The following is a 19681-nucleotide window of genomic DNA, read 5'->3' as shown; positions in this document are numbered from 1 at the left end:
GAAGTGGACTTAAAAGTCGAGTCTGTCGGGGGCTTTGACATTCCGCCGAGGTCGCTCAGTCCCGGGTATGGTGTGTGCACTGGTGTCGAGACCTGCGCGTCCGGGAGCGTGTTGTCTTCTTCTTCGCCCAGTAGTTGAGTCGGTGGAGGGGGGGGCGGTGTAGGGCGGGGGTGGTGGTGATGGTCGCCGGTGGGCCTGCGGGGGCCAAATCGCGAAGTAGCCGGGTAGTGGTGGAGGGAGACGGTGTAGGGACGGGGGTGGTGGTGATGGTCGCTGGGGAACCTGCAGGTGCCAAATCCTAGAGGGAGACTGTGTCCTGCTGCCCGTCATGATGTGCCACATAGGCATATTGTGGGTTGGCATGGAGGAGCAGGACCTTCTCGACAAGGGGTCCGATTTGTGACTCCTCGCATACTTCAGGAGGAGGACGGGCCCTGGCACTATCAGCCAGGAAGGGAGCGAGACCCCTGAGGTGGGCGTCCAAGGGAAGGCAAACATACGTTCGTGAGGGGTCTCATTGGTGGCAGTGCACAGGAGCGACCGGATGGAGTGGAGCGCATCGGGAAGGACCTCCTGCCAGCGGGAGACTGGGAGACTTATGGACCGTAGGGCCAGAAGGACAGCCTTCCAGACCGTCATGTTCTCCCTCTCCACCTGTCCGTTTCCCCGTTCTTCCAGCTGACCAGCACCAGAATTAGACACATTGGAGACATGTTGAGTGACAGTTTATAATACTGCTGAAGTTTATTCTCAATCATTTTTCAGACTGGAGGTTGATACACAGTGGTATTCCGCTTGGTTCAGTTCTTCCAGCGCTGTTGCTTTTGTTATCATAGAATCATAGAATTTACAGTGCAGAAGGAGGCCATTCGGCCCATCAAGTCTTCACCGGCCCTTGGAAAGAGCACCCTACCCAAGCCCACACCTCTACGCTAATCACGTAACCTAGTAACCCCACCTAACCTTTTTGGACACTAAGCAAAATTTAGCATGGCCAATCCACCTGACCTGCACATCTTTGGACTGTGGGAGGAAACCGGAGCACCCGGAGGAAACCCACGCAGACACAGGGAGAGCATGCAGACTCCGCACAGACAGTGACCCAAGCCAGGAATCAAACCTGAGACCCTGGAACTGTGAAGCAACTGTGCTACCGTACTGCCCTAGTTAATGATTTGGAATTGACAGTACAGAGTCGTGTTTTTGAAATTTGCAGATGACATGAAACTCGGAGGTGCAGTAAACAGTGAGGACAATAGGAACAGGCTTCAGCTGCACACGGACAAACCGCTGAAACGGGGCCCATGTAGGATGATGTTCAATGCAGGAAAGAGCCAGAGGGGAAATTAGGACAATTTATTTTATTCAATGAGTTGTTATGATCTAGAAGTCATTGCTTCGAAAGGGCAGATTCAAAAAAGAATTGGAGAAATACATGAAGGGGAATTAATTGCGGAGCTGGGAGAAAGGGTAGGGGGGGTGGGAATAATCGGATAATTCTTTCACGGAGTCAGTGCATATAGGATTGGGTAAATTGCTGCCCCCTGCATGATATATTTCCACAATTTGCCACAACCCTGGGAAAATGGGGATACAATGAGGATAAAGAGAATATTGTATGTGTAACTGAGGGATTGAGTGTGTAGACATTGGGAGCAGGGTCCACATAACAATGTGACATAATAAACTCTCAAATAAAAGCAAAATCCTGCGGATGCTGGAAATCTGGCCCCCACCCCCACTCTTTCATAGCACCAAATGTCAATTGTTTTTCAGTTTCACTTTCACTGAGCACCTTTGTTCTGCTTTTAACACATTCTGCTATCTTACCTTTGTGCCAGTATTAACTCTTCTTCAGTCCTTTATGCTACCATTAACACTACCTTTTTCTTGTGTCCATGTTATCTTTTCAGTCTGCCCTTACCTCCCACCTATCCCTGACCTTCTATTCTGTCCCACCTCCTCCACACCCCTCGCCAACCATATAATCCATCACATTTCTACCCCTCTTTAACTCTGAAGAAGAGTCATATGCACTTAAAACGTTAATTCTGTTTCTCTCTCCACAGACGCTGCTGAGTTTGTCCTCCATTTTCTACTCTAATCCAGTTATAAACAATGCTTTTTCCCTTCAGGATTAAACACGTTATTATATCCAGTGATTTTGCTTTGCAGTGGGATGCTATCAGTGAGATGGACGAGTTCTTCACACCGATCCACACCTATCAGGTCTGCAATGTCATGTCTCCAAATCAAAACAATTGGCTAAGGACTAATTGGTTACAGCGGAATGGGGCACGTCGCATATACATTGAAATAAAATTCACTCTGCGAGACTGCAACAGTATGCCTGGAGTTGTAGGAACCTGTAAGGAGACCTTCAACCTATATTACTTCGAATCAGATAGGGACATTGGTAGCAATGTCTGGGAGAACCAATTTGTGAAGATTGACACAGTGGCAGCTGATGAAAGCTTCACCAGTGTGGACCTCGGAATCCGGAGACTGAAATTAAACACTGAAGTTCGTGGAGTGGGCCCACTCAACAAGAAAGGCATCTACCTAGCTTTTCAGGATATAGGAGCTTGCATTGCGATTGTGTCAGTGAGGGTGTACTACAAGAAATGCCCAGCCATGATTCAGAACTTGGCTGTCTTTCCTGATGCGGTGACTGGAGCCGACTCCTCCTCTCTGGTTGAGGTACAAGGTCAATGTGTGGACCACAGTGAGGAGAGAGATACACCCAAGATGTATTGCAGCGCGGAGGGGGAATGGCTTGTTCCCATTGGGAAGTGCGTCTGTAGTGCTGGTTACGAGGAGCAAAGAGATAGCTGTCGAGGTAAGATTCCTTTCAAATTCTTTTTGATACGTGAAGTGGAAGTTAATGGTGGCTTTGGATCTCTGGTTCCCAAGGCTTTCAACCGATGGGGTTTTCCTCATTCATGCCTGTGTTTGCTTTAGGCTGCTTGATAGAGATTGAATGCTGTGATTAATCAATAACTCCATTGGATGGTACAATGTGATTACCAGAATGTAGAAAGTGAACTTAATGCATCTTGAATTATTCTCATCTGGTAGTTTCTATGTTTCTATATCAGTCACTGCAAATACTTTTCCAATTAGCTCTTCTTAAACATTGATATGCGATGTACATAGTAAGATAAATAATTTAATACAAACAGCTTGTTCCAGCCAACAGGACTTCAAGGTTATGGTGCACTAAATCCCACTGGGGCCTGATTTTAATGACTTATTCTTTAGCTTGGAAGTTACAAATTGGAGGCGCAAAGAAATCCACAGAGTTAACGTATCGAGTTCATATGACTCTTCTTCAGAACTGAAGAGCTGTTGTAATCCACAAAGAAAACCACATAAAATGTCCAACCATTAAGAGAGTGACAATCTGTTATCCATTTCTCATATTATGACTGGAGCTTGCATTTCATTGTGACAGCATCTCAATATTAACACTGCTGTTGCTCATGTGGTACATGTACACACATGTGTGTACGTACAGAAGCTTACACACATGTACAGATACGGACATAAAATCTCACACATTTGTACAAAGACAAGCATATGTACAAACACATCTCCAACAATACAATCACACATGCACACACACATTCATATACAATGCACATGCAAAACACACTTAGAAATTCTGTGTACACACACAAGTCGCTTGAATAGATATATATTTGAATTGTAAGTATGGACATATACATGCACACATGCAAATATTAACAGACACACATACAGAAATAGACGCACATACATAATCTTGCACATTCACGCACGATATATGAAAAACCTACATTAAGAAAGGCTGATGAACAATGTGTAACTAAAAATCATGAATCGAGGCTAAAACCACGACATAAAGGTGTCTTCAAAAATCATTTCTTTTTCTGATAGATTTCCGAATTTTATTGGTCTTTTGAAATCACAGTTTGTTTTTGAACATGAAGGCCCAAGGTCTGAAATATGAAGTGACGAGAAGTGATTCCACTGAGAGTGTAGTGGGACAGCAAGCTCGTAAAGAGGGGGAAGACACAAGTTCACTTGTAATAATAATAATAATAATCGCTTATTGTCACAAGTAGGCTTCAATGAAGTTACTGTGAAAAGCCCCTAGTCGCCACATTCCGGCGCCTGTTCGGGGAGGCCGATACGGGAATTGAACCCGTGCTGCTGGCATTGTTCTGCATTACAAGCCAGCTGTTTAGCCCACTGTGCTAAACCAGCCCCTCAATAGATTTTAGATATTTCTGAGGGGACTGTGAAGGAGGTGCAAAATATTTTCCCAAGGAGGCCTGTGATGTAACACCCTGGGAAACATTAATTTTTCACATCTCATTGGTAGATTTCCCACATTCTGCTTGAAAGTCAGTGGTGGTGGTGGTAGACTGAAGTAGATCTTTAACATCAGCTGTGAAAGCGAGCATGTTTCTGAAGTAATCAGGAAAAAGACCTAGAGGCCATTCTTCAAGATACTTATCAAGGATTTGAATGGGATGTGATAGTGCAAAACCTAGATTCACTCCTCTTGTGACAGAGCTCAGAGTAGAAATACAAACCCCTCCACACACGCACACCCTCCCCGCGAAAAAATCTAAGGTTGTTCCAAGTATTCCTAAAGAAATTTGCAACCAATAGCGGCCATTGTGTCTGTACCAACTGTGTTCTAGAACAATTCTAGAACTAAACTTCCTCTTTGCATATGAATTATTCTGAATCTAATACTGTAAAGGTGCACTTTCACAGACTTCATTCGTGAACACAAAAAGTATTCATTAAAGGAGTTGTACAGCAGCCTCTCACCATGGGGTGATTCCACATTCTGAGTCCTGATTGGTCATCCAGGCCAGGTGAACTTACTCTGCTGTGTTGCCCTTAAAGGGATAATAACCACAAATACTCAGCCATCTTAGCTTTCGATGATGTAATTGTTTCTGCTTCAACTACTGTCAGCAACAATGCTCTTCATTCTCCAATGATCATTTAACTTCACTCTATCCTCACTCTCTGTGACTAACTTGTCAATGAGTCCATCCGTTCCCTGGTCAGGCCAGTCACTCTCTCACAACTTGAAATGATCCGATTGAATAAAGGACATGGGAAGGAGGAGTTTTTACTTTTGAGGTACGGGAGTTGGGAGGAAGCAGGGAGGTGCCTAGCAGAGCGTGGGGTACAAGCAAGACTGAGTTACAACATGAGAGTCAGTGTGAAATATCAGTAACAGGTTTCCTGCCCAAAATCACCCTGATTGACAAGCTTCACTTCCAGTTAGATGGGAAGCATTCAAGAGGAGGATGCAGGACCAGGTTGGTCCAAATCCTGACCCTCAAGTGGGTTGTAGTTTATCTTGGGGAGAATGGAAGGGTCAGAGGCCTGAAGGAGGCGAGGCTGAGTGAGGTTTGGAGGCCTTGTGGAGGGGGTGGTCAGAGGTCCTGGGGCGGGCTGAGCTAAAGTCACTTATCTCCTATACCAAGCAGTCTTCAACTCTTGATAGCTGCTCGGTTTCCAGCTATATGGCCAGAGTTAAATTCAAAATGTTGGATAAATTGGAGACGCACAGTCTCATTTTAAAATTTAAATTGCTAATTCCTCTTTCATTTCATTCCTCCCAAAGCTCACCTTCCTTCTCTACTTCACCCGACCCTCCATGTCCCATCCTAATCCTTCCCAAATGTCCCCTCCCCCCATTATTCTTCTATCCCTCCTTCATTAGAATCGGCGATGAGTTGAGTTTGATGCAGGTTAAGGGTCAGGATTCAGATTTTTAAGATTTAACCCACCCCACCTCAGCCAAACCCACTCTTCCCTCAGACTTTCTCGGCTTTTAAAAACTCTCCCCTGAGCAATGCAACTCGATTTGCGTGATCCATTTCTTTCACTCTTTCTGGTATCCTGCAATATTTACCTTGGCACAACAACTACATTGCTTTTCCTATGGGCAAATACCTCAGGAACTTCATAGGCGCATACTGGCACCGAGCCATAGAAGTAGACATTCGGATAGGTGACTGAACGTGTGGTCATACAGGTGGGTTATATGGTGACATCTTTGTTCTGTTTTATGCCTCGGAGTTAGGCAAAGATGATACACCAACCTCTCTGTGTGCAAGAGGAGTTTCACTCAATGCTTTAAAATGTAGTGTAGGGAATAATGTAGGAAAACGCAAAGTTATGCACTTTGGTAGGAAGAATAAAGGAGCTAAATATTATTTAAATGGAGAAAGACTGCAGAAAACTGCAGCACAGATGGATTTGGGGATCTCGTGTATAAAGGATCAGCATGCAAGTTCAGTAGGTAACTGGGAAGGCAAATGGAATGTTGGCCGTAATTTCAAAGGGAATGGAATATTAAAAATAGGGAAGTCTTCACTTAGGGGCAGCACGGTAGCATAGTGGTTAGCACAGTTGCTTCACAGGGTCCCAGGTTCGATTCCCAGCTTGGGTCACTGTCTGTGCGGAGTCTGCACGTTCTCCCCGTGTGTGCGTGGGTTTCCTCCGGGTGCTCTGGTTTCGTCCCACAGTCCAAAGATGTGTGGGTTAGGTGGATTGGCCATCCTAAATTGCCCTTAGTGTCCAAAAGATGTTGGCTGGGGTGGCGGTGTGGGCTTGGGTGGGGTGCTCTTTCCAGGGGCCAGTGCGGACTCGATGGGCTGTGTGGCCTCCTTCAGCACTGTGAATTCTATGATGATTCACGAGGTTGAGCATGGTTCTGGAGGGATTTTCTTCTGAGGAGAGGTTAAGTGGGCCTGTACTCATTGAAATTTAGAATGAGAGGCAACCTTATTGAGATATGTAGGACTCTCAGGAGGCTTGGTAGGGTAGATGCTGGGCGGATGTTTCCCCTTGGATCAGAGGGCATAATCTCAGAGTAAGCGATCACCTATTTATGACAGAGTTGAGGAGGAATTTCTTCTCGAGGGTTATGAATCTGTGGAATTCCTTACCGCCAAGAGCTGTAGAGGCTGGGCCATTAAATATATTCATGGCTGAGATAGACAGATTTTTGATCAGTAAGGGAATCAAGGATTATGGGTACAAGGCAGGAAAGAGGAGTTGAGGATTGTATCAGATCAGCCATGGTGTCATTGAATGGTGGAACAGACTCAATTGGCTCCTACCCTTTATGGACATATGGGGCTGGATTCTCTGATTTTGAGGCTATGTCCTCACGCCGTCATGTATTCTAAACGAACAAGACTAGTGTCAACTGAGGCTGATGGGATGATCTAAGATTACATTTTCCTGATATTTATTGTGACTGTGGGTTCTTGTGCTGTGTGGCCCAGATTGAATTTGTTATTTTGATGTTTATTAGTAGAATAATACATTGATTAGTGAGATACCTGCCATCTAACCTACGTTAGTTTAATTTTCTTGCTCCATCAGTCGGAATGTAACCCAAGTCCCAGTTTGATGGATTGTCGGACGTGTTTTACTTACTCCACTTTGTAAATTGCCTCCCTTTGACTCAGGTGGTGGCCTGTTGGTTTTATTGATTCCTGAGGAGGTGGGCCTTCTCGAATCAGAGCTTAATTGACACTCTTCAATCAGTTGCAAGGAGATGATTTAGAAAAAGCTCTGGATAGACTCAGAAGCTTCATTGATAATGGGAGAGTGATTGCCATTGGCTCTATTTCAAATGATCAGGAGCACAACTCGCGAGAAATCAAGGATACTATTTTCATCATTTAGCTTGCTGCCAAATAGAACTCTATGGCATATTGAACACAAATGATATGCAACATGTAGAACAGTGTTATCAGCTTACAGAAAATGAATAAGGTGCAGCATATAGAAGACTTGTCTGCTACATATAGAATATCCACAAACTGCGGCGTATAGACCATTGAGCACTGGCCAATGCAGCAACTTCAACATATAAAACACTAGAAACTCCTGCATACTGAGCACTAGTAACTTGCAGAGTATTAAAATACCGCATAGAACATTAGTTACTGCGGCTCGTAGAACACATGGAAATTGTCGAAACTAAAGCACTGGTGAACAGTTACATACAGAGGACGATTAACCTCAGCATATAGAAGATGAGTGGGGGGGGGCAAGGTAGTGCAGTGGTTAGCACTGCTTCCTCACGGCGCTGAGGACCCGGATTCGATCCTGGCCCTGGGTCACTGTCCATGTGGAGTTCGCACATTCTCCCCGTGTCTGCGCCGGTCACACCTCCACAACCCAAAAAGATGCAGGTAGGTGGATTGGCCACGCTAAATTTCCCTTAATTGGAAAAAATAATAAATTGGTTTCATTAAATTTAAAAAAATGGAAGATGGTCTGCAGCATACGGTGCATTCGTAAAGAAACATCTTATGGAGGACTATTGTGCTACTGCATATAGAACACCAGAAAACTGTAGCATCAAAAATGTTAGGGGAGGCGATGGCATAGTGGTATTCTCACTGTACTAGTAGTCATAGAATCCCTACAGTGCAGAAGGAGGCCATTTGGCCCATTGAGTCTGCACTGACCTTCGAAAAGACGACCCTAGCGAGGACTATTCTCCTCTTCCCCCCCACCCACCCCCCTCGCTGTAACCCCATCTAACAGTTGGACACTAAGGGGCAATTTAGCATGGCGAATCCAACTAACCTGCACATCCTTTGACTAATTCAAGGGAACTGGGTTCAAATCCCATCACAGTCGATGGTGAAATTTGAATTCAATAAAAATCTGGAACTAAAAGAAACTGAGGTTTCATAGAAATCCCATTTGGCCTGCGAATGCCCTTTAGGGAAGGAAATATGACCTACACGTGACTCCTATATGTTCCAGACTGACGACTCTTCAATGCCTCTGAAATGGCCCAGAAAGCCACTCGGGTCAAGGGTAATTAGGGATGGGCAATAAATGCTGCCCACATCCCATGAATAAATAAAAAACATTTAGTGCCTGTGTAAACTGCAAAGCACAAATGAACTATAGCCAATAGGATACTGGTAAACTACAGGGTAAGCTGCAGCACCTAGAACCTGGAAAATAGGGCAAACTCTAGTCACTGCAGAATATAGAACACCAGAAAATGTCAGCTTAACGAATGTTACAACATTGTTCTGTTTTTGACCTTCATTTTCCAGTACACAGGTTGCTGGTGTTTAATTCACTAAATACAATAGAACTGTGTGGTTTGGGTGTTTTTTAAAATACGTGGCTTCAATGATCCTGGTTCTCTGGAGTAAAAGCTGAGACTTCAAGGAACACATTTTATTAATTTGATTTATTTAAAGTATGTTCCAAGAGGAACTGCGATATCTTTAATGGAAATCAACACATTCTGATTGAGTCACTTTCTCTGATTGAATGCATTTTGTGGCTGTCAGTTATTTATATATGTTTTCCGCAATTCAGAACAGAAACTGTGGCACCTTCTAAAGAACTTCACAGACAATAAAGTCCTTTTGAAATGTAGTCACTTGCAATGTTGTAGCGATACAGCGTATATGGACACCACAAAACTCCACAAGTAACATTGAGACTAATGACAGCTAATATCTATTGACGGGGTTGATTGAGGGCTAAGTATTTGCCAGAACATTTGGAGGACCCCACCTGCTCTCCAAATAGTGTCAGAGAATCTTTTTCGATGGCAAACAGAGACTTTAGGCTAGATTTTCAACTGCTGGTAAGGATGGGAATGGATGCTGGCATGATTTGAAAATCATGTTCCTAGAAAGAATGCAATGCAATTTTCAATGTGTGGGCATCTGGAACTGGCCATGCCAATATTGAAGTGTCTGTTAATTGTGGAGCCCTTTGAAAGACCTGAATAGTTTTGTCAATGGAGTTAATGAAGGCACTGGTGAGCTCATACATAGAGTCATAGAGGTCTACAGCCTTTCGGCCCATCGCATCAGGGCCGGTCAAAAACAACCGCCTGGGTATTCTAATCCCGTTTTCTGGCACTTGGCCCAGAACCTTGGCATCGCTCAGTTGCTTGACCAGCGACACAGAGTTTCCATTGCTGGTGCTGAGGGGTGCATTTCTCTCCAGTGATAGGTGGGCATCCTCAGAGTGGCATCTGGCTGCTGGCATCACCAGGGCAGCAGACGTCAGCAGAGAAAGTGAGCCAGCAGCAGGGCTGTGACAGGAGATGGGAGCAGACTAGCCTGACACGAGGCAGAGCAGCAGAGAAGTTGCCTCAGCCGAGATGCCCTCCCAATCATGAACAAGCCCAAAGAGCACAGAGAGGGGCTGCAAAGAGAAAAAGGCCACCATACAATATCGAGAGTGTATCAGCCAAAGGTCAGCTACCTGCAGTTGGCAGAGTGCCAGTACCAGAGGAGATTGCACATATCCGGGCAGATGGTCTTGGACATTTGCATTGTGGTGTGCAGTTACCAGATACCTCATGACCCCAATGCAGCCATCAAGGTCATGTGGCACTGAAATTATATACATCCAGGTCATTTCAGCATCAGTTATGGACCTGGCTGGCATCTCGGTCAGCAACTCATCAAACCTTCAGGGTGGTCATGGATATCCTATGCTGTAGCGCAGAGAATGCACCATTTGACAGAGAAGGGCTTGTGCTGGCACAGGGGGCATTGGGCTTTACCAGCTCCAGGATGATCATTGAATGCACCCATGCCTCCACCAGGGCACCAAAAGAGCAGCCAGTCAGATTCAACATCAGAAATGGCTTTCAGATGTTGAATGTGCACTGTATTACGGGTCTGCATTTGGTTCCTACACAGCTGTCATGATTCCTTTCTCTTGCGAGACGGCCAGACTCTGCCCCTTTCAGGCACAACATCCAGACTCAGTGAGTGGCTGCTGGAGATCAATGGGGGTGGCACAGTGGTTAGCACTGCTGCCTCACAGCACCAGGGACCCGAGTTCAATTCCGACCTCGGGTGACTGCGGAGTTTGCACTTTCTCCCCGTGTCTGCGTGGGTTTCCTCCCACAGTCCAAAGATGTGCAGGTTGGGTGGATAGGCCATGCTAAATTGCCCCTTAGCATACAAAGGTTTAGGTGGGGATACTGGGTTATGGGGTTAGTGGAGCTCTTTCAGAGGATCGGTGCAGACTCGATGGGCCGAATGGCCTCCTTCTGCACTGTATGGATTCTATTCAATTTTATTCCAGCATCAAAGTATTGTAACAATATAAATCAACTGAGGAAAGAAATAGACATAACTTCACTCCGGTGATACATCAAGTGTAAGCTGATGGCTTAGTGCCTTGCACCCTTGCACAGTCCTTTAAGGAGCTCCCCCTGCAGCTGGGAATGAGATTGAAGAAGACTGCTTAGTTGCACCTGAACCTGGCTTCTGTTCTTGGCACGGAGGTGCCCATGGGGCTCCTCCAGAGGCTTCTGAACCTGCCTTATTGCAGGGAAGTCTCTGTCACAGGGAGTTCTGGAAGGGATAGTTCCTGCAACGAAGGCACCGCAAAGGTGAGGGATGGCACCGATGCCTACTGAGGAATGGTCCCCTCATCGACCTTTGACTTTGTTAGAGCTTTCACGGTGTTCTTGCATGTTGGATGCAGCTGGCATCCACTCCTCTTACAGCTCTGCGTCATCGGCGACATCTTCACAGAGAGACTCATTCATTCTGAACATGTCAGCACTCTGCTCCTGCTCAGGGCGATGCTGCATATTGCTCTCCAGGACGGTGAGAACTTTCTTCATATAGGCTCATGTGGCGTTCAAATCCCTGAACTCTGAGGGAGCACATGTGCTACATGGACTCTTCCATTGTCTGCCCATGGCTCCAATAATTAGAAACCCACCTGCCTCCGTTATTCCTGGAAGACCCTCCTTCTCTGTGACACCTGAGGCCCAGCATCTTCACCCAGTGGAGCATGACTGTGTCTGTTCTCAGGAGAGGTCCGTCCACAGCTGACTTGACCTCACTCTCTTCGTCCTGCTCAATATGATGCGATGCAGCTGGCTCAGCGAAGTCTCCCACAGCCGAGGAGGCCGGCGATGTCTGCTCTGTGCGACTTTGGCTGCAGGCCCGTAGGAGAGACAGGAAGGAAAAGGTGTTGATAAGAACTTGGCCAATTCAGTAGGTCCATCGATACAACCAACCCGTAGATGATGGCAGTTGACGGGTCAACGCACATATTTTCTTCCGCGCACTTCATCTGAGGGTAGAGGTCACATGGCCCTGGTCTTCCTGGCTCCTAGTCTCGCCATCACTGATGGTCTGTCACAATGCCCAGCCTCCTCCATGACTCTGAGGTGGTGCAGACCTGGCACTCTGACTTCCGCACTCAATTTCCTGGATATTGTGAGTTCTCTTCTCCTGCAGGATGAGAGGAGGATGATTAATGAGTAAGTTGCCTTCCCTCCATTCACAGCATGACATTGATATGAGATTTTGCTGTCGAGTTCCTCAGAGATACCCTTTGTGGCTCATGTAGCATCCATAGATTCCCTACAGTGCCACAGGAGGCCATTCAGCCCATCGGAGTCTGCACCGGCCCTCAGAAAGAGCACCCTACCCCCGTCATATCCCCGTAATGCCGACACGTCTTTGGCATCTCAGTGATGTGACGGGGCAGTCAGTCTGACATTGTTAGGGAATACTAAGTACAGGAAATCTCCTGAGGTTGTGTACATGCTGCTGTGGACAGAGTTAGAGACTGGCCAGATGGGCAGCACTCGCCATTCACCTTCCCAGGTCGGCACGGTGGCCCAGTGGTTAGCACTCCTGTCTCACAGCGCCAGGGACCCGGGTTCAATTCTGGCCTTGGTTGACTGTCTGTGTGGAGTTTGCACTTTCTCCCTGTGTCTGCGAGAGTTTCCTTTGGGTGCACTTGTTTCCTCCCATGGTCCAAAGATGCGTAGGTTAGGTGGATTGGTCATGTAAAATTTCCCCTTCGTGGCCAAAGATGTGTAGGTTCATAGAATTTACAGTGCAGAAGGAGGCCATTCGGCCCATCGAGTCTGCACCGGCTCTTGGAAAGAGCACCCTACCCAAGGTCAACACCTCCACCCTGTCCCCATAACCCAGTAACCCCACCCAACACTAAGGGCAATTTTGGACACTAAGGGCAATTTATCATGGCCAATCCACCTAACCTGCACATCTTTGGACTGACCGGAGCACCCAGAGGAAACCCACGCACACACGGGGAGGATGTGCAGACTCCGCACAGACAGTGACCCAAGCCGGAATCGAACCTGGGACCCTGGAGCTGTGAAGCAATTGTGCTATCCACAATGCTACCGATGGGGTTAATGGGTTACAGGGATAGAGCAGGGGAGTGGACCTAGGAAGGGTGCTCTTTCAGAAGGTCAGCGCAGACTCAATGGGCTGAATGGCCTCCTTCTCTACTGTCGGAATTCTGTGGTTCTATATGGGGTCATTGAATTGCTTGTAGCACTGGGCCCACATTCTCTGGGCCACGCTGTGACGGCTGACCTCCTCCGCCACTCCCAGTCACGTTTTTCAGGAATTTTGCAGCCGGGTGTCAGAAAGGGGGAAACTCTCCGACCTCACCCACGGCTGGGATTCTCCGGCCCCGCTGCAGTGAATGGAGTTTTTGGCTGAGCGCCAAATTCTCCGTTCTCGCTGGCAGCGGTGAAGGGGAGAACGAGACCCGGAGAATCCCGCCCAATATCCTCCGCCTCTCGGCCACGGTCTCAGTGAGGACGTCCAGGGAGACATCCATAAACCTTGAGGATTGCACCACACCAGTGAAGCTGCTGCCCGGCAGGGTCAGCACCCAGAACTGCTCTGGCAGACAGGTTTCAGACCAAGAATTGAAAATCCAGCTTTCATTTCATCAATCCTAAAAGCAATGTCGCTGACAGTGCGGCACTCGATCTGTACTGTACTGGAGGGTGAGCAGGGATTTTGTCCTCTCAAGTTTCTGGAGCGGAACATGAACTCGCAACTTCCTCGCTCAGACAAAAGAACGCCAACCACAGAGCCACAGTTTTGAAGGTGCTTTCACCACTTTAGATTTGGTGCAGTAGGAGAGACTTGTGGACAAGGATTATAGTCCCTGGCTCTAACTGTAACGCATTTCCCACTTCCCCAATTCCTAATTGCCACTGATGAGCATTATTTCAAATTCCAGCCCATTCTGCTGGTTTTGCGAGAAAAATGATGCAAAGTCAAGAAGAAAACGTGGAATTAACTGGGCTAATAATCAACTATCTGTGATCCATTTTAGAGGCCTAGTACATCAGTCCAGATCTTGAGTGAGTCCAGGCCAACGCTTTCTGGAGCACAATCACACACTACCCTGACTCAAACAACAGCAATTGGCGATGGCCAATAAATTCAGCCCAGAGTCAAACAGATCCTGAGAATAAAACAAAACCGTGCCATTGCCTCTTGAGCTCTGTTCATCTGAAGAATGTTATCTCACAGTAACAGGGTCACTAATGTCCTCTCCAAGCCTTTTCTGATTTTTCTCCCTTTAGGTGGTTCACTCATCACATGAATTCATACCCATCAACATGCACATATTTCCTTGCCATTGCAGAGAACATCTGGCAATGAGACAAATCCATTATCCTTCGATGCTCTTTGAGGGAGAGAGTTACAGGTTTCCATATCCCTTTGTGCGAGTAAATGCTTTCTGACATCCATCACCCCAATCATAATGGATTGCAACACAATCCTTTGCAAGTTCTAACAACAAGGATAAATTGTCCTTTAACCCAACTTTTTAGTTCATAACTTTATTGTAGAATGTGGTGGGAGACAAAGTCAGTCATGTATGATTATGAAGGAAAATGGTTGCTGTTAAAGGTGCATTAAAAAACATCAGTGATGAAAAGGAAATGTAAGGATGGAAAAACTAAAGAAGCGAATCCATTAAATCCCCACAGTGCAGAAGGAAGCCGTTTGGCCCATCAGGTCAGTACCGACCCTCCGAAAAAGAACCCTACTGAGGCTCACTCCTCTACCCCATCCCATTACCCCGCCTAACCTGCACATCTTTGGACAATAAGGGGCAATTTAGCATGGTCAATCCACCTAACCTGCACATTTTTGGACGCTAAGGGGCAATTAATCATAGCCAATCCACCTAACCTGCACTTCTTTGGACTGTGGGATGAAACTGGAGCACCCGGAGCAAAGCCACTCGGACACAGTCACCCAAGGCTGGAATTGAGGCCGGGTCCCTGGTGCTATGAGGCAGCCGCGCTCACCACTGAAAATTAAAGATTGTACAACTCAGAGGGTATAAATCAGTGAAAGGGAGTACAGGGCAGGTGAACATCTTGGACAGAAGATTAGCTAATGTTGCGAGCCATCGGAACAAGAGGTCTTTCTGCTGGTGTGGGCTGTACAGCACTTTATATCTAATCCTTAAGTCGTCAGTAATTTCACCGCATCCTTGGAAATAAATTTTGAGGAGTACAGTGTAATTGTGGAAATGTTATTGAATAAAGGCACCTCTCGGAAGCTTAGAGTATGACCTGAATTAGCATAAAATCTATTGTGCTAGGAAAACACTATTGATAGGCAAATCCAACATAGTGTTGCTTTTTTGAATTTGGCTTCAGATTGCGTTTATTGATAAAGATTTGCATCAGCAGCCAGAACAGGTCAGTCACATTTTGCTAATTTATTAAAATCAAACTTCACACTTAATATATGAGATGGGAATGCCTGATGGTATATCTGCACGAAATAATTGTCATAACTTTTCCAGTTATCCATTAGTTTTTAACCATTATTATTTCTTCTTCCACTCTCACACATTTCTCTCTGCTCCACTCATCCATTTTGTGACTAATGCAAGATTCAGAAGGTGACTTTCTCCCAAGTCTCTTTGCCAACACTGATGCATTGCACGCAACTACAAAAATGTGGCATCTTAGAGTAAGATGATTTACTGTGGTCACGTGATCTCAACATCGCCATTTTTTCAAGATGACTGATTGAGCTTGGAGTTTAGCAAATCACCGATTAAGTGCTTTACTGCATATTAGCACAGCTCATGAATAAATCGTTATAGCAGCAACCAAATCCACAAAAGGTGTACACCGATGTATACAAACATAAAAATGAGGAGGAGGAGTAGACCACTCGGCCCCTCAAGCCTGCTCCTCCATTCAATAATATCGTGGCTGATCTGACTGTAACCTCAGCCCCACAGTCCAGCCGACCCCCGATAACCTTTCACCCCGTGTTAATCAAGAATCTATCTGACTCAACCTTAAAAAATATTCAAGGACTCTGCTTCCACTGCCTTTTGAGGAAGAGAGTTCCAGAGACTCACGACCCTGAGAGAAAAAAATTCTCCTCATCTCTCTTTAATATAGGTGACCCCTGATATTTAAACAGCGACTTTTGAGTTCTAGATTCTCCTGCAACCCTTCAAGATCTTATAATACACACACACACCCATATGAACACTCATATACACAAATACATGGGCAGCATGGTGGCACAGTGGTTAGCACTGCTGCCTCACAGCACCAGGGTTCAATTCCGGCCTTGGATGACTGTGTGGAGTTTGCACGTTCTCCCCATGTCTGCTTGGGTTTCCTCCGGGTGCTCTGGTTTCCTCCCACAGTTCAAAGATGTGCAGGTTAGGTAGATTGGCCATGCCAAATTGCTTAGTGCCCAAAAGGTTGGGTGGGAGCCTGACCCTAGGTAGGGTGCCCTTTCAGAGGGTTGGTGCAGACTCAATAGGCCAAATTGTCTCCTTCTGCACTAGTGGGCAGCACGGTAGCATAGTGGTTAGCACTATGGCTTCACAGCACCAGGGTGCCAGGTTCGATTCCCGCGTGGGTCACTGTGAGGAGTCTGCACGTTCTCCCCGTGTCTGCATAGGTTTCCTCTGTGTGTTCCGGTTTCCTCCCACAGTCCAAAGATGTGCAGGTTAGGTGGATTGGCCATGCTAAATTTCCCTTAGGTTAGATGGGTTGCTGGGTTACGAGGTTAAGGTGGAGGTGTGGTCTTAGGTAGGGTGCTCTTTCCAAGAGCCGGTGCAGACTCGATGGGCTGAATGGCTCCTTCTGCACTGTAAATTGTATGATTCTATGGAACACCTGAATGTAAACACAATCAAGTTCAAGCAAAGTACCTTCTGAAGTCGTTTGGAGGGCATTGTGGTTAGTTCCATGTTTGGCACCTTTTTGCACGTTGTGAGGGTCGCGCTGTCCAGCAGAGATGCATGGCTTTGTCAGTAAATTAACATTTTCTACATTCCATATTGCACTATAAAGGTACAAACCATCAGTTGGATTAAAGGTTTTGTGGGTTTTTTTTTTGAAAATGTAAAGGATTGTTGTAATCTATAATGATTGGGTGATGGATGAAAGGATAGTAGAAATCTAGAACTCCCTCCCTCAAAATACTAATAAGGCTCAGTCAGTTACAATTTTCCACTGTGCGATCAATTTGTTTTTGTTAGGCAAAGGTTTATAGAACCAAGATGAGCACATAGCCATGGGGTGCAATCTAACCAAAATAAAACAGTACGAAGTCTTACAACACCAGGTTAAAGTCCAACAGGTTTGTTTCGATGTCACTAGCTTTCGGAGCGCTGCTCCTTCCTCAGGTGAATGAAGAGCTCCGAAAGCTAGTGACATCGAAACAAACCTGTTGGACTTTAACCGAGTGTTGTAAGACTTCGTACTGTGCTCACCCCAGTCCAACGCCGGCATCTCCACATCAAAATAAAACAGATTATGTTGTGGGCGGGATTGGCGGGGTTGTTGCCGGCACTCTGACTGACCCAGCTATCTAATAGCACTGCTGTGTCTTGTTTTCGTGTTTTCGTGCCCTGGCAGGGAATGCACACCGCCCCCCCCCCCCCCCCCCCCCAGAAGCTGCAATACATAATTTCCTGCATTGAGGCAGCCCAATCTCTCAACCCCTCGACGCAGCCCTGGACTCACCAACGCCCCAACTCACCTGCAAGAGGGTCCTCGAGCCCCCGTACTCTCCACCACATACAGGCAGGGCACCGCCAGTCCCGATCCCTGATACGGGCACAATGCCAGCTTGGCACCTTGGCTCTGCCAGCCTGGCACGCGGCACTGCCCTCCCAGCACGGCACCCTGGCATTGACTGACACATGGGGAGAAAGTGCAAACTCCACACAGTCACCCAAGACTGGATTCAAACCCGGGTCCCTGCCGCCGTGAGGCAACAGTGCTAACCACTGTACCACCAGGCCGCCCCCATGATTGCTTGAAACTATTTTTTTGCTGATAATAACATCATATGTTTAGAGTTATATATATTGATGCCTATGTTTTTTTTGTTAAATCCTTTCATGGTGAGGTCAGCATTTGTTACCCATCCCTAATTGTTCTTGAGAGGCTTGCTCGGCCATTTCAGAGAGCAGTTAAGAGTCAACTGCATTGCTGTGGGTCTTGAGTCACATGTCGGCCAGACGTGGTAAGGATGACAGACAGACTTCCTTCCCTAAAGGGCATTAGTGAACCGGAGGAGTTTGATTAATTGATTGATTGATTAATTTATTGTCACATGTACCGAAATACAGTGAAAAGGATTTTTCTGCCATCAAGGGGACGTACACAGTAGATAAAAAGAATAATCGACAAATAAGTAATTGGTTACAGTGCAGAACAGGGCCAAACAAAGCAAATACATGGGCAACAGCAGCATAAGGTGTCGTGAATAGTGACTTACAGGGAACAGATCAGTATGAGGGGCAGTCGTTGAGGAGTCTAGTAGCTGTGAGGAAGAAGCTGTTCCTACGTCTGGATGTGCAGGTCTTCAGACTTCTGTATCTTCTGCCTGGTGGAAGGGTCTGGAAGAAGGCAAAGCCTGGGTGGGAAGGGTCTCTGACAATGCTGTCTGCCGTCCTGAGGCAGCGGGATGTGTAGAACGAATCAATGGATTTTCAACGATTTTTAGCAATCGACTGAGACTAACTTTCAATTCCAGGGGCGGGATTCTCCCCTACCCAGCGAGGCGGGTCGTACTGGCGCCGAGGAGTGGCGTGAACCACTCCGGCGTCGGGCTGCCCGGAAGGTGCGGAATCCTCCGCACCTTCAGGGGCTAAGCCGGTGCTGGCGGGGTTGGCGCGCGCCAGCCGGCGCCGAAGGGGCTCCGCCGGCCGGCGCTAGTTGGCGCATGGTGCATCACAGCACATGCGCGGGGGGGTTCTTCTCCGCGCCGGCCATGGCGGACCGTTACAGCAGCCAGCACGGAGGGAAAGAGTGCCCCCAATGGCACAGGCCCACCAGCGGGTTGGTGGGCCCCGATCGCGGGCCAGGCCACCGTGGCGGCGGTGTGGGATTCACGCCGCCCCCCGGCGATTCTCCGGCCCAGCGGGAGGGGGTCGGAGAATCCCGCCCCAGATCTATTAAATTAAATTCACTAGCTGCCATGGTGTGATTTGAACCCATGTTCCTACAGCAGTAAGAACATAGAAACAGGAGTAGGCATTTCAGCCCCTCGAACCTCCTCCGCCATTCAATGATCAGTGGCCTAACTCTATGTACCTAGCAGCATGGTGGCGCAGTGGGTTAGCACTCGGCCTCACTGCGCCGAGGTCCCAGGTTTGATCCTGACGCTGGGTCACTGTCCGTGTGGAGTTTGCACGAACTCCCCATGTTTGCGTCAGTTTCACCTCCAAAACCCTAAAGATGTGCAGGGTAGGTGGATTGGCCACGCTAAATTTCCCCTCAATTGGAATAAAATGAATTGGGTATTCTAAATTTATTTTTTAAAAACTCTATATACCTGCCTTT

The 19681-nt window shown here is 46.9% G+C and overlaps 1 protein-coding gene across 3 annotated transcripts in view; it reads left to right on the top strand.

The window, feature by feature from the left end:
* LOC140392851 (ephrin type-A receptor 8-like) overlaps positions 1 to 19681 on the top strand; it is a 667123-nt gene that overhangs the window by 155979 nt on the left and 491463 nt on the right. For all 3 annotated transcript variants that reach the window (XM_072478584.1, XM_072478583.1, XM_072478585.1), the window contains exon 3: positions 2176 to 2839. In XM_072478584.1, the coding sequence (XP_072334685.1) occupies positions 2176 to 2839 (664 nt within the window). The remainder of the gene's footprint in view (positions 1 to 2175; positions 2840 to 19681) is intronic.

This window comes from Scyliorhinus torazame, chromosome 16 (assembly GCF_047496885.1).
Source record: "Scyliorhinus torazame isolate Kashiwa2021f chromosome 16, sScyTor2.1, whole genome shotgun sequence".
Classification (NCBI taxonomy): domain Eukaryota; kingdom Metazoa; phylum Chordata; class Chondrichthyes; order Carcharhiniformes; family Scyliorhinidae; genus Scyliorhinus; species Scyliorhinus torazame.
Note: the sequence above shows the minus strand (reverse complement) of the source record. Positions and strands in the feature narration are given on the sequence as shown.